Genomic DNA, 15,246 nt, shown 5'->3' with positions numbered 1-15,246 from the left:
GACCCTGCTTTTGTCCAAAAGAGTCAAAGCTTTTGGTGCTCGGTGCCGTCGGAAGGCCGGTTGCCTGGGCTCTGTGCCCCGGCCGTTCCACTGCCATGCGGGCCCCCAGGCTTCTCCTCCTCGGGTGGCTGGCTCATGTATTTTTAACTCACCGAGACTGTAATTCAAGATGCGAAATTCTGTTTTCTTCTTCTACTTCCTTCTTCGATCAGGATCGGTGGCCTCAGGGAGGGGCCTGTGGCAGGAGGGACGGGCCGAGATCCCCACGTCTTGTCTGTCTTGGTTCCTCCAGAGCCTCCCCCAGAAAGTGGACAGGCAGTAAGAGAGGCATGGGGGGAGGTCAGCCTGTCCCCACAGGAGGACCCACACGGCCCCTGCCAGTGCCCTCCGCCCACCCGGCAGGGAGGATGTGGGTCTTGGGGGAAGTCACGAGGGGGGGTGGCCAGATGCCCCCCGCCACTGCACGCTGTCTCCCATCTGCACGTGTCTGTGCGTGTACATATGTGTGCCCATGTGTGCGAGTGTGTACGTGGGTGCCCATGTGTGCATGTGTGCACATGTATGCGGGCACGTGTGTATGTGTGTCCTGTCTATTTGTGCATGTGTGCACATGTACGCACGCACGTGTGTGTGTCCCTGTGCGTGTGTGCACGTGGGGCCCCCAGGACGAGGGCTCCTGCTGGGAAGTCAGGGGATGGAGGGGAGGTGTCCTGTGGTCCAGAATCGTGGCGACGATGGCCTCCCGGCCTCCAGCATGGCCTCACCCCTGAGCCTCTGGAGCTCTCCCCATCCTGGCTGGGTCCTCAGGCCTGACACACAGCCCACCTCCTCCTGGCACCACATGGACCCCTGGAACCACCGGTCTTCTCTCTGTCCTGGACGCAGGCCCGCCCGGGAAGCTCAGTGTCCTGGGTCCGGGTTCCCGTGGGGGCCAGTCTGTGCCAGCCGGCGGGGAGCCAGGGTGTCCCTTGGCTGGACCCGTCCACGGACCCCCTGTTAGCGTAGCGATCCGGCGAGCGCTCCGACCATCGAGCTGATGGCTCTAGTCCTGCTTTCCCCACGAGGCCGCTGTGCTCGGAACGCGCCGGTCTGCACGGCCCATCTGCGTGGCTCTCCTCCTGTTTTGTGCACAGATGGACTCCAAGAAACCTTTGCTGGTCGTGGGAATGAAAGATTAAATCAAATGTCTGCAGTCAGGTCAATACGCCCTTTCGCTTGCGGAGGCCGAGGTCCGGCTGAGCCGGCTCAGAGCTGGTTTCTGCCATTGAACGGTTCTTGACTTTGGAAAAATTATTTAAATTCTCGGGGCCTGTTTCGTCATCTGTGAAATGATATTATAGAGATTAAATAAGGCCTCGGGGGAGAAGCCGTGACCACGGGGGCGGGGGGGCGTGGCCGGGGTGCGTGTGGCCTCAGGCTCAGCCGGTGAGAGCCCTCGCCCAGCTTGCTCGCGGTCTGAAGGGACACGGGCTCAGAGGGCTGCGGTGGCTCCGGGTGAGCCGCTCGGGTGGGGGGACTCGAGTGTTTCGGGGTGCGCTGGGCCCCGTGCGCGTGCAGGGGAGGTCGGGGCAGGTGCGCGGAGGGCGCGTCAGCTGCAGCCGCCGTCACAGGCGCCTTCGCACGTGGCGTGTTCTCCCTCACGACAGGGACTGTATGAAATCAGCGGCTTCGGAAAACCCCGCCGGTGCCGTCATCGCTGATGGAACAACGGGGGCGGTTTGCTGAGCTCGTTCGCGAACGAACGGAAATGCCAAATGGCCTCAGAGCGCCAAGGAGACCCTTCCTCGGGGTCAGGACACCCCCACGGCGCTTCCCCGACCATGGGCAGCTCCATCTGACGCCCCCAAACCCGAGCCCACGCTGGGGCTGCCGCCTGCAGGGCGCCCCTCCCCAGCCCCCGTGTCCAAGGGGCTGATCTTTCACGATTGAACCCCAGGCTCCTCCCTCCTGCCGCCGGACCTTCCGCACGGGGTCCTCCTCGCCGAGGGTCGAGCGTCCTCACGTGACCGAGGGATAACACGGTCCCCACCGGGGTGCGCGCCCTGGCCCTTGACAAGTGAGAGCGGTGAGGGACGACCGTCTGCATCACGGGCGACCTCGCTCGGACCCAGTGCCAGCAGCCACGTGAGCAAGCTTCGAGTGTCAAAACTCTCACTGGGGGCATGGAGGTTCCCGATCTTTTTTGTTTTTGTTTTTAAATATTTCATTTACTCATTTGTCAGAGACAGAGAGAGAGACTGAGCATAAGCAGGGGAGTGGCAGAGGGAGAGGGAGAAGCAGGCTTCCCGCTGAGCAGGGAGCCTGACGCGGGGCTCGATCCCAGGACCCCGGGATCACGACCCAAGTGAAGGCAGACACTCAACGACTGAGCACCCGGCGCCCCGAGCGGTTCCGCTCTCAGCGTTACTCACACGCCTGCTCAGTGTCCGCTTTGGTCCTACACGAAGACACTGAAGTGACGGCAAGGAAGCTGTGCCACCCGTCTCGGGGCGTGGGCAGCACAGAAGACACCAGGAGACAGAATGCCCTGCATGGCCTTCGGGGTCCCCACATGCCAAGCATGACCACCTCCAGGGGACCCTGCATGCCCACCAGGCACACCCCTGGGACCCTGTGTGTCTCCCATGAACATCCCCCCAGATCCAGTGCCCCCCATGCACCCACTCCCTGGGACCCCAACACTGCCATGAACCCCCACAGGGACCCCACCTTCCTTCTTTTGTGCTTTGCTCCGCTGTGGTGCCCCCGTCAGTGAAGGCGACCCGTCCCCAGTCATCCACTTGCAGTGAAATCCATGCATCTGGGACCGCAGAGGCCAAACCCCGAGCGCCTTTCCCGCCATGCGGTTTGTCTTGCCGTGACTTTCCAGACTGTGCGTTTGTCTCCGGGACCCGTTCCCAGCGAGTCTCCCAGAAGCCGTATTGTTGACAGCAAACACGTCTTGATGCAAGGCCCGACTCTTCTGTTCCCTTTTCAGCAGCTCATGCCTGTCACCTTCCTGTCCTCACCATCGTCACCCCAGCTGCCCTGGACGTCCCAGCAGGTTTTCTGTGGAGGGTGCGCCCGCGTGTCAGGACTCAGCGCCCCGCTGGCTGAGTGTGTGCCTACGTGATCTTCTTAACGTCAGTATGGGTTTGTCTAGTCCCTCTGATTATCTTCAGACTGGAAGAGGGCCGATTTCCTCTTAATTGTCTTAGCAAGAGCTAAATTAAATGACATTTAAAAAAACCCCGATCCCAGGCCATTGCTCTCTGCTGAGGTTAGCTTGCTGCGGGCCGCAGTGTCCCGTCGAGGTGGGCCAACCCGTGGTCAGTGGGCACCATCGGCACAAGAGCTGAGTCACACCGGGCGGGGAGGAGGTCCCAGGAATGACTTGTAGGGTCCCTCCCTGCAGTGACGGGTGCAGGGTTTGGAAGATTTCTAGATCTGCTCTTGGTCACACACTTAGCCTCCTGGGGCCTCGGTTTCCCCATCTGTGCAAGGGGATCAGCATTGGGATGGCCTGAGGCCACCGCAGTGTGAACGGGATGGGCTGTCGTGGGCTGCTGCTCCCCCTCCAGCCGCCCGGGCGGCCCTCGGACACCCTCGTTGGCCCCCCAGGCTGGGTCTGCGTCCCCGGCACAGCGTCGGTCTGCGTCCCCGGCACACCGTCCGAATGGGGGCCCGCCTCGCAGGCATCACCTTCCCAGGGAGACCCACGTGGTGACCCCTCCTGCCGCCACTCTGTCCCTATTTTGTCGGAGCCCCTGTGCTGACGGGAGCACTCCGCTGTGTCTGTTGCGCTGCGGCCGCAGGCGGGGCCGAGCCGTGTGCCCGTGCCAGCGGCGGGCACAGCGTCGGCCCCTGGAGAGTGGTGGCCTTCGTCACAAATGCTGCATCCACAGAGTCGGGGGCGGGTGTCAAGGTCAAGCTCAGGGTCCCAGTTCCCTAAAACACAGGTTTTCGATGACAGCAGTGGATAGCCGGGGCTCGTGGGCGCGTCGTTGGGGAGGAAGGGCCGGGTCCTAGTCCAAGTCCCAGTCCCCGCCTCCCCGCTGACCGGCCAATCCCGTGGGGCACGGTGCTGCTTCCCACGACAGCCCCCTGATTCCCAGGGAGCCGGGAGCTCTGCCATCAGGGGCCGGCTCTGACAGTTTAAAAACGGCACCAACGGTCTTTGCAAGACCCTCTCCTTGCCGCCAAGCGAGGCAACGGGTCCCGGGACCCCATTCTCTGGCTCCTCCCATCCTAACCGGGGGTTTTACTCAGTGCCAGCTTGACGGGGGTGAAGGTGAGAGGAGGAGGGGTGTGACGGGGGCCTGCATTCCTTTGTTCTAGGGGAGCGGCCCTAACCCTAACCCCTCTGGACAGGGGCAGAAGCAACTGCAGCAGGTGCCCCGTGAGGGCAGGTGGGCCGGCCCACAGGCATCCCTCCCTAACAACGCACCCCCCCACCCCCCGCCGCCCCGCAGCCTCGGGCCTGTGAGCACCGACCAGAAACCCTGGAGGAGTTCCCAGCCGGTCTCCCTCCAGCCCTCCACGTCCTGGCACCCCCACCCCCCGCCCTGGAGGAGTCCCCAGCCGGTCTCCCTCCAGGCCCTCCACGTCCTGGCACCCCCACCCCCCGCCCTCCAAGTACCCTGACCTGTGGCGGCAGGGGGAGGGAGGGAGTGCAGGTGGGAAGGAGGCGGTCCATACAGAGAAGGGGCGGGGCTCGGAGCCACGGATCCTCCGATCCTGGGGGATCCCTGCCAGCCCAGACAGCCCAGACAGCCTCCGTGCCCTGGGCACCGGGACGGCGGGCCCTACTCCGGGATGCAGCCGCCGATGCCTGGGCCCCTGGCCCTGCTGGACGCAACAGGTGAGAAGGTCGTTGGCATCCTGGCCGCGCTGGGGACAGGCCGTGGGCTGGAGTCCCGGGCGGGGGTCGAGGGCAGGGTCGAGGGGACTCCCTGTCTCCCAGTCTGTTACCAGGGATCCCGCCCACCACCTCCCCTGCCCTAGCTCAGGCGTTACTAGACCTTGGTTCAAGGGACGGTGGCGGCCTCCCCTAGGGTGGCCACAGCTCTGTTCCGACCCCCCACATCCTTCTGCCCCACAAGTTCCTGGAACCCTGTTCTGTGGCCAGACCTGCCGCAGCCTGGAGGAGGCTCAGAAGAGAGGGTGTGTTTTCCTCAGGGGGGTCAGGGCAGACTCTGAAAGGGGCAGCGAGACTTGCTTCCCAGGGGGAGACCTCAGCCGCAGGACAGACCGGGTGCGCCTCCTAGGCTCCCTGCGGCGGGCGGGGGGGCGTCCCACTGCGCGTGCCCGGCTGCCTGCGGCATCTTTGGGACGTCTCTTGTTACAAACCAGAGGAGTCGATGTTGTTTGATTGTTAAATAATGACAAAAGAATCCGGCTTCTTGGTTGAAAGAAACAGACGCACATCCCCCACCCTCCGGCGCTCGGTGCTCCGTGAGCCTGTGTCTTCTCCCTCCAGACCCGGCTTACTCCCTGGGGCTTCCTTACCAGCGTGCGCGACAACGAGGGCTGCCACCGGCTGTTACTCCGTTATCACACTGCAGTGACTGGGGTTTAAAGAGCACTTCGTTTTCCGTCGGATGAGGAATTCTACCAGGAGTGAGGCTCTTACCTCCAGCACCAGCATTCGGGCAGCTGGCTGGCCTTCTGAGCACGGTCACTCGATGTTTCTGTGGGCAGCACCCTGCCCCTGTCGCCCGTAAGATCAGGAAAGAGGAGGCAGACGGCTGAGTCGCAGGGTTCTGCACGGTCTCTTTTCCCAGGGGACGCCACTTTGCCTCTGGGACCAGGTGTCCCCACGTGATGAAGTGAGTGGCTTCTTCTCTCCGGGAGGCCAAGGCCCCGGTTCAGGGGGACCGTGACCCGGAACACTTCCCAGCTGCAGCACCCGGTCTCGGGGACAGGATCTGCTCCGCCTGGGTGCGGCCAGGCTCCCCCAGGAGCTGTGGCCGGGAGAGGGCTGGGGCTGGGTGACAGGGAGATGCCGCTGGTGGCCTTCAGCGTCGCCCCTCAAACGCCTCTCCCAGAGGGAGCAAAGCCGGTTAACAGCGCCCGCTCCCCGTCGCGATGTGCTCTCCACCCGCGACGAGCCTTTCCCGACCTCCCTGCGTCCCCGACTCTCTCGTGCTCTCGCCGGCCACTTACAGCGTTGAGGGCTGGGTAAGGCTGCCGCCTGTCACTGCCTCTCCTGTCCAGGGCGGGAAACTGCGGTCAGGGCCTCCAGGCCACACTCAGAAAGCTGCCTGTCGCTCCGAGCCGGCCGTGGGGTCCGGCAGCAAACAGGGCAGGCGGACCCTGCTGCACGGGCCTCCCCTCCGGGCGGCTGGAGGCCCCCCGGCCGGTCTGGGTAGCTGCCCGCGGGCTAGAAAGCGGACAGGAGAGACCTTGGTCGAGGCAGGACCCATCGCTGTAACAGCGCACGTGCTGGCCGTCCGGCGTCGGGCAGGAGGACTCGGGGGCCGGTCCGGGGGGCTCTGGGGTCTTCCTCCGGCACAGGACCATTTTGTCTCCAAACCAGACCGAAGGACGCACGTCTCGGGGTGATTATAAAGGGGTCCTACCTTCCCCCCTGAGTGTCTTTCTCGTTCCCTTATGTTTATGTCACGTCCTGTGTTTAGAGACAGTACGTGCGGGCAGGCGTCTTCTCCTCATCGCCTGTGTTGTGCTTGGGGTCGGACCCCGCCGCTGGCCGGCGCCGAGCTTCCCGCGTGCCCCGTGGGCCCCGCCGCTGTCCTTCCGGCCTCCGGTTCACCGGGGGACGGTCCGGGAATGCTGACGGAGCGGCGGCGCCTCCGGGAGCCGGAGCCTCGAGGGAAGGCCGGACCCGGGGCGAAGCGGAGGACTGGGACGCGGGGAGACCCGGGGAGCCGCGCTTAGCTTCGGGCTCCGTGAGCGGCCGCGGGAGCGTCTCTGCGGGCTCGGCCGGGGACTTGCCGCCGGGCGGGGGCGCGAGGCGCTGAGAGGCCGTGGCAGGTGCGCCGCAGGGAGCGGACGCCGCACGGTCTGCCTGACGCCTTGGGCCTAACGTGTGCGACGTACGAACCGAGGAAAAAGCAACCGAAAGTGCTTTGAGGAGGAGGACGTCCGCGTGGGCTCGCGGGACGACTTGCTCCTGCGCGTGTAAGGGTCCCCATCGCGGGCGACGCACCTGGACTTGCCGTTGAGCGTTGCCGAACGACCAAAGGCGCGCGCGGTCTCACCCAAGCCGCCAGGGCCGTGCACGCGAGTGTGTGCAGCGGCCGAGCCCGGAGGTTGCCCTCGGGTCCGCGGCTGCTCCCCGCTAAACACACACAATGTCGACTGAAGAACTGGGTGCGCAATGAAACACCCGATTTTCTTGTCTTTTCTTTTTTTATTAACATAGAATGTAGCATCAGCCCCAGGGGTACAGGTCTGTGAATCGTCAGGCTCACACCCTTCACAGCACTCACCATAGCACACAACCTCCCCAGGGTCCATCACCCAGCCACCCTCTCCCGTCCCCCCACCCCCCAGCAACCCTCAGTTTGTTTTGTGAGATTAAGAGTCTCTTATGGTTTGTCTCCCTCCCTCCCGTTCTCCCTCCTTTCCCCCCACAAACCCCCCATCCTGCCTCTCAAATTCCTCATATCAGGGAGATCATGTGATAGTTATCTTTCTCCGATTGACTTATTTCGCTCAACATAATACCCTCTAGTTCCATCCACGTTGTCACAAATGGCAAGATTCCGTTTCTTTTGATGGCTGCAGAGTATTCCATTGTGTATATGAACCACCTCTTCTTTATCCATTCATCTGTGGATGGACAACTGGGCTCTTTCCATAGTTCGGCTATCGTGGACATTGCTGCATAAACATTCGGGTGCACGTGCCCCTTCGGATCACTACGTTTGTATCTTTGGGGTCAATACCCAGTAGAGCGATTGCTGGGTCACAGGGTAGCTCTATTTTCCACTTTCTGAGGAACCTCCATGCTGTTTTCCAGAGGGGCTGCACCAGCTTGCGTTCCCACCAGCAGCGTAGGAGGGTTCCCCTCTCTCTGCATCCTCGCCAGCATCTGTCATTTCCTGACTGGTTAATTTTAGCCATTCTGACTGGGGTGAGGTGGGATCTCACTGTGGTTTTGTGTTTCCCTGATGCCGAGTGATGGGGAGCACTTTCTCATGTGTCTGTTGGCCATCTGGATGTCTTCTTTGCAGAAATGTCTGTTCATGTCCTCTGCCTGTTTCTTGATTGGATTATTTGTTCTTTGGGTGTTGAGTTTGATAACTGTTTTGGATACTAGCCCTTTATCTGATGTGTTGTTTACAGATATCTTCTCCCATTCTGTCAGTTGTCTTTTGGTTTCGTTGACTATTTCCTTTGCTTGGATGATCTGTCCATTTCGGTGAAGGAGGTGTTAAAGTCCTCTACTATTATTGTATTATTGTCAATATGTTTCTTTGATTTTGTTATTAATTGGTTTATATAATTGGCTGCTCCCTCGTTAGGGGCATAGATATTTAATGTTGTTAGATCTTCTTGTTGAACAGACCCTTTGCGTATGATAAAGTGTCCTCCCTCATCTCTTTGGCTTAAAATCTCATTGATCTGACATAAGTCTTGCCACCCCGGCTTTCTTCTGGTGTCCACTAGCCTGGTACATTGTTTCCCACCCCCTCACTTTAAATCTGGATGTGTCTTTGGGTTTAAAATGAGTTTCTTGCAGACAGCATATCGATGGGTCTTTTTTTTTTTTAAATCCATTCTGATATCCTCTGTCTTTTGATTGGGGCATTTAGCCCATTTACATCCAGGGTAACTATTGAGAGATATGAATTTAGTGCCACTGTATTGCCTGTTAGGCGACTGTTATTGTATATTCTCTGTTCCTTTCTGGTCTATTAATTTTAGGCTCTCTCTTTGCTTAGAGGACCCCTTTCAATATTTCCTGTAGAGCTGTTTGGTGTTTGCAAATTCTCTCAGTTTTTGTTTGTCCTGGAAGCTCTTTATCTCTCCTTCTATTTTCACTGACAGCCTAGCCGGATACAGTGTTCTTGGCTGCATGTTTTTCTCGCTTAGTGCTCTGAATATATCATGCCGGTTCTTTCTGGCCTGCCAGGTCTCTGTGGATAAGTCTGCTGACAATGTAATGTTCTTAGCATTGTATTTTACAGACTTCTTGTCCTGGGCTGCTTTCGGGATTTTGTCTTTGTCACGGAGACTTATAAGTTTTACTATTAGATGACGGAGTGTGGACATATTTTTATTGAATTGAGCGGGGTTCTCTGGGCATCCCAGATTTTGGTGCTTGTTCCCTTCACCAAATTAGGGAAATCCTCTGCTATAATTCGCTCCTATATACCTTCTGCCCTCCTCTCTCTTCTTCTTCTGGGATCCCAAATATTCTAATGTTGTTTCGTCTTATGGTATCACTTATCTCTCGAATTCTCCCCTTGTGGTCCAGTGGTTGTTTGTCTGTCTTTTCTCAGCTTCTTTATTCTCCGTCATTTGGTCTTCTGTATCACCAATTCTCTCTTCTGCCTCATTTATCCTAGCGGCAAGAGCCTCCTTTATTTATTGCACCTCATTAATAGCTTTTTAAATTTCAACTTGGTTAGATTTCAGTTCTTTTATTTCTCCAGAAAGGGATCCTCTAATATTTTCCATGCTTTTTTCGAGCCCAGCAAGCACCTTTAAAATTGTCATTCTGAACTCTGGTTCTGATGTATTACTTATGTCTGTATTGATTAGGTTCCTAGACTTGCCTCTTGTTCTTTTATTTATTTATTTATTTATTTTGTGGTTTTTCTGCCTTATCATTTTATCCAGATAAGAATAGATGAATGAGAGAACCAAATACTAAAAGGGTAGCAATGACCCCAGAAAAATATACACTAACCAAATCAGAAGAGACCCAAAACTGAGGGGAGAAAAAAACTGGAAAAAAAGAAAAAATATATTAGACTGGTGAGTAGAACAGAGCCAAACACTTGGTTTTGGGTATTCTGGTGTGTTAGAAGAAACTACCTCCCAAAATTTTAAAGAAAAAAAAAAACTTATATGTGTGCAGAAAATAAGGGTAAACACGATGAGGGGATGGAATTTGACTGTAAAGATGAAAATTAAAAAAGATTCTAAAAAAGGAATTGATAAGATATGAAGTTCATTGAAAAAGGAATAAGAAGAGGGTGTCTGCGTGGCTCAGCCGTGAAGCCGCTGCCTTCGGCTCAGGTCACGATCCAGGGTCCTGGGATCGAGCCCCGTGTCGGGCTCTCTGCTCCACGGGGAGCCTGTGTCTCCCCCTCACACTCCCCCTGCTTGTGTCCCGTCTCTCGCGGTCTCTCTCTCTGTCAAACAAATAAAATCTTTTTAAAAAGTGAACAAAGAAAAGAGAAAAAGAGGAAAGTATGTGATCAGGCTGGAGATTAGAGCAAAGCCGTGTGCTACATTTAAGGTACATTTTGATCTATTAGGAGAAATTGTATCCCAAATTTTTAAAGAAAAAGAACCTATATGTATACTAAAAATAAGGTTAAATACAATGAAGGGATAGAATATGCCTATAACAATGAAAATTTTAAAAAAATTTTTAAAAAGGTAATGATAAAATAAAATAGTTTAAAAGGTTAAAATGGGAATGAGGAAAAATTTAAAAATAGCGTAAGAAATAAAATTTAAAAAATTTAACTGTGCAAGACTAATGGGTCATGGGAAAAGCCATGAATTCTATGCGTTGCTTTCCCCTAGCTCTGGAGTTCGCAGTTCTCCTTGTCGGTGAGTTTGGTCATGGCCGGATGCTCTTGCTGATCTGGGGGAGGGGCCTGTTGCTCTGATTCTCAAGTGTCTTTGCCTGAGGCGGAATTGCACCACCCTTGCCAGGGGCCGGGCTAAGCAATCTGCTCGGGTTCGCTCTCGGAGCTTTTGTTCCCCGAACAATTTCCGTAGAGCTCTGGAGGACGGGAATGAAAATGGCGGACTCCCAATCTCCAGCCAGGAGGAGGCTAGAGTTCGGGGACCCCTCCTCTGGGCGCCCGCAGAGAGAAGCAGTCAGTCCCTCCCGTCTCCCTGGTCTCTGGCTGTGCTCTGAACTCCCCTGGTTTGTGACCGAGCGTCTCTGTCTCTGACGCGCAGCCCCATTTGGAGTCTCCAAACCCAACACATTCCTGCCGCAGGCTCCTGAGCCACTCCTCCCGGAGGAGGGAGGTGAGTGTCCCTGGATCTGCCACTTGCGGGGTCCCTGCTCTAAGGGCAGTGGCCTGACTGTGCGTCAGATCATGGTTTAAGGTAACCCCGATCTGAGAACCGACTCCTTGGCTCCGTCTCTGCAGCCGGCTTTCCTGCTGCGATACCTGCGAGCTCTGCCTCACTCAGACACCCCCGATCCTCCAGTGACCCTGCGGGACCTGAGACCACACTGTCCCCGCGAGGGCTCCACCCCTCATTTAGCCTCTGGAGCGACGTCCCTCCGTGGAGCCGACTTCTAGAAGTTCGGATTTTGTGCTCCGCTGCTCCGCCGCTTGCCGGGAGCCTCCCCTCTCCCCCGCGGCCTATCTTCCCATCACTTTGGACTCACTTCTCTGCACGTCCTACCTTCCAGGAAGTGGTCGATTTTCTGATCCTAGAATCGCCGCTCTTCCTCTCTTCGATCTCCTGTTGAGTGTGTCGGTGTTCGGGATGGTCTGATAACCGTCCAGCTGATCGCCTGCGAGCTGATGTCGTCTCGGCCTCCTGCCCCTCTGCCACCTGTTTTTCTTTCATGCTGATTTCATTTTGGAATCACAGGGATCAAGACAGTTAAGCTTCAAAAAAGCCAAACCCCAGCAGCCTGTCTGGACTCGGCGTGGATTCTCTCCTGGCCGGCTGCCTCGGTTGGGCGGCCGCCGCCGCGCTTGGCGTGGGTGTCTGTGTGTGAACAGAGCCTGGAAGGGAGGCCTCCCCGCCTTCCCCAAGATGCACCCCAGGGAAGAACGTTAGATGAACGAGAAACCCAGATGTCGAGACTCGAGGCAGAAGGTCTCCTTTCTGGCTGCTTTCCTGAGTTCCGTGACACCTAGAATGATGTCTGCCCACGGATCCTGGGACCCCCGAAGCGGCGGCTGTAGTCCGAGACTATTCTGCTACTTGAGCTTGGAGAGAGACAGCCCAGGCCTGTCTTCGGCTCCGCCGTTCTGCAGGTGTGGCTTCTGTTCACAAGGCGTCCTCAGGGCCGAGCGTGACCTCGGGGCTTTGCCTTCATGCTCCTATTCCAGGCAGCGGAAAGGGTGACAGGGAGAAAGGCCGAGGGACGGGCTCCTCTGAGAGATCTCCTGCGGGACCTAATGAACATTCCTCATTTCGGTGGATGACAACGGGTCAGGCATGGCCTCTGCTGAGGGTTGCCAGGATGAAGGCTTTGGGGGACATACAGGCCAGGGTGGGCATTGGCTTGGGGGTGAGCCCTGGGGGCACTGAATCTCAGGCAAGAGGGCAGGGCAGGGAGAAGACATCCCCGCTTGCCCTCCTAGGGGTCACCGCTGGGGGGTCCGATATCCGGTGTTGAACCCTGGAGCAACGGGGGCTGAAGGGAGTCCGCGGCCGGCGGCTCCCGCCTCTAGATGTGGGACAACGAACTGCCGGTGAGGCTGTGAGGTGCCGACGCATGTCCTTAGGAAGGACGTCGAGGAGCTGGGTGGGTCCTTTCAGGTGGGTGGATGGGTGGGGAGGGACGCCCTGATCTCCTGCCCTGGAGAGAGGCCTCCACGCCCGTGGGTGGGCTGGGGTCTCCCAGAGGCCGCTGCGGTCGCCTGAGGAGGGAGTGGCCTGGGCAGAAAGTGGGTCTGGCGGGACCCTGCTCTGAATCCAACCTGTTGCTGACGGTTCCTCGTTTGTCCTCCTTCTAGAAGGGTTTGCGAGGAGAAAGAAGGCCTCCCTTTGGTTTTTGGGGTCTCTGCTCGTGGCGTCTGCCTCCATTCTGACCGTCGGCCTCGCCGCCACCACCAGGACAGAGAACGTGACCGTGGGGGGCTACTACCCAGGGACCATCGTGAGTGCTGCTGCCCTCGGGGCCCGTCGGGAGGGCGTGGGGGGTGACACTCTCCACTCCAGCTCATGGGGTTGGAGCGTAAGTGGGGGAACCGCTGTGGGTGGCTGTGGTCAGCAGAATGTGCCCCCAGCGGCCCCTGTGTCCTCCCGGGGCCCTGTGGCTGTGCCGGCTGCTGGCTGGCCTGCCCCAAGAGACACCATCATCCTGCCTCGTGTGGCCGGGTGGCGTGAGCACGGGGGACCCATGCAAGTGGGTCGGAGGTCGCACGGTCGGAGCTGGAGAGGGGGGAGGTGCTGGTGGTGGAGGACGCCCGAGCCAGCCGTGGCACAGGTGCCGGAGCAGGCCAGACCCTGGCCTGGACTTGGCCCAGGACCTCCAGGTTGAACCCACCCCAAAACAGCATACTGACTGCACCCCGTCTGGGAGAACAGACACGCGTCTTAGTGGAGGCCGGCCGAGGAGCCCCAGCTGCGGTTGTGCCAGTCAGTCCCTCTCCTGGGGCAGCAGGAGGGGCCACCATCCACACCACACTGAGGCTGCGGACAGGAATGCCCCCGGCAGACGGGACAGCCCACTGAGATCCGGCAGGAGGTGCTCCCCAAACTCAGGATGGTCGAGGGGACTTTTCGGATTGTGAATTCACGTGCGCTGTTGTTAGCAGTAGACTTTGCTCCAAGGGTCCCCACTGCACCTACTTTATTTTATTTATGATCTACATGATCTGCTTGTGCAGTATTTGAGGCGACATATAAAGAGTGTTTGTGCAGAGAAAGTCTCACCAGTAAAGTCTTCAGAGCTGCCCGTATTCTGGGGGCCCCACCTTTCTGCCGGGGGTGGTGGAGGGAGGGGACCCCGGACACAGTGTCGAGGTGTCGAGGGCCGTCTGCTCCGAGGGAACTGGGTTCCGGGACCAGGCCGGTTCCAAAGGCTACGGAGGAACAGACGAAATGCACAGGAAAATGCGGGCAAAGTCCCTCCCGTCTGCGGAGACGATGGCAGGAGAAACCGGGGCGTTCGAGCCCCTCCTCCTATGGGATCGAGGGCGGGAGCCGGTGAGCCGTCCCTGTGGTGATGCCGGCATGGGATTCTGACGCTTTTGAACTGAGCGGCTGGACTGTGGTATGTTGAAGCTGCACAAGGCGAGAACCTTCCTCCTTCCTCCGTGACAGTTCGTAGATCCTCGGTGACGGCGTCTCCACAGACAAGGCTTGTGCGGCCACGAGCGGCTCTGACTTTAGGGCGCTGAATTTGACACGGTGACCTAGAGCGCCCGCCACGGTGCTGCTCTGCGGGTCAGTGCCCCAAACCCCGATGTGCGCCGGACCGCCAGCTGGGGCCCCCCAGCCACCTGCCGCCAGCGGCCCCGCACCCCCAGTCCCCTGTCAGCACCCTGCATAGGGATGTCCCCAGGTGCCGGTCAAGCTGACAGATGTGACAGACAGACGTCTCCCGCCAGGTGGACACAGTCAGTGGACGGGTCCCTGTGCCCCGCCCTGGATCCCTCGTTCTGGGGCGAGCACAGCCAGGGTAGGCTTCTCCAACAGCCCGCCACCCCTCGTCCGGGGACAGGAAGGCCCCCTCGGCGTCCTCCCAACGCAGGAGCCTCCTTCCTCTCTCTCCTCCCCGCCCCGAGGCTACCTGTCCACCTGCTCACCTGAGCCCAACGCTCCCCTGTGCTTGGGCGACTGGCAGCTCCTTGTCTGCCTTCCCTCGGTTCGGGGTCCTAGTGTCTCCCCCGAGGAGCCGTCCTCTGGCTGGGACCTCAGGCTGGCCCGGGAGAAACGTCAGGTGGGCCGCTCGCCTGACCAGCGGATGCAGAAGACGGATGCTCTGGGCCACCGTGAAGGGGCGACCCCCGTGGCGGCTGAGAGGGGCCCGTGGGACGCTCCTCTCTGTGATCAGGACTTGGAGTAGCTGAACGTGGAAGTTGAGACAGGTTTCGGCAACTTCGATTCCAGTCACCGGCATTGCCTGAGTCCGGGAAGCCCACCTCAGCGGGCAGGAGCCTGTCTGCCACTCGGTGGTCAGGGCGGCAGGGGGGCGGGACCGGCCGGCCTTGTCCCTTGGCCGAAAGCCTTCTAAGGGTGGCGATGTCCCGCGCTGCTTGCTGTGAGGGCGGCCGGCGGCCTGGGCGCTGACCAGGGGCTTTCTCCTTTGTTCTTTCTTCCGTGCAGCTGGGCTTCGGAGCTTTCTTAGGAATTACTGGCCTCAACCTGGTGGAGAATAGAAGGCAAATGGTAAGAATGTGCGTGGTTTCTTTTGAA

General features: G+C 58.7%; 1 protein-coding gene across 1 annotated transcript in view; it reads left to right on the top strand.

Annotated features, from left to right (window-relative positions):
- Positions 1–4,794: 4,794 nt before the first annotated feature.
- TMEM255B (transmembrane protein 255B) overlaps positions 4,795–15,246 on the top strand; it is a gene marked incomplete at both ends in the record, with an annotated part of 37,241 nt that continues 26,789 nt past the window's right edge. The window contains 3 exons of the mRNA XM_080798798.1: positions 4,795–4,840; positions 12,840–12,982; positions 15,157–15,219. Coding sequence (XP_080654924.1) covers positions 4,795–4,840; positions 12,840–12,982; positions 15,157–15,219 — 252 coding nt within the window. The remainder of the gene's footprint in view (positions 4,841–12,839; positions 12,983–15,156; positions 15,220–15,246) is intronic.

The sequence above is a fragment of the Martes martes genome (assembly GCF_963455335.1).
Source record: "Martes martes genome assembly, chromosome: 3".
NCBI classification, from domain to species: Eukaryota; Metazoa; Chordata; class Mammalia; order Carnivora; family Mustelidae; genus Martes; species Martes martes.
This window is presented reverse-complemented; position numbering and strand designations above follow the sequence as displayed.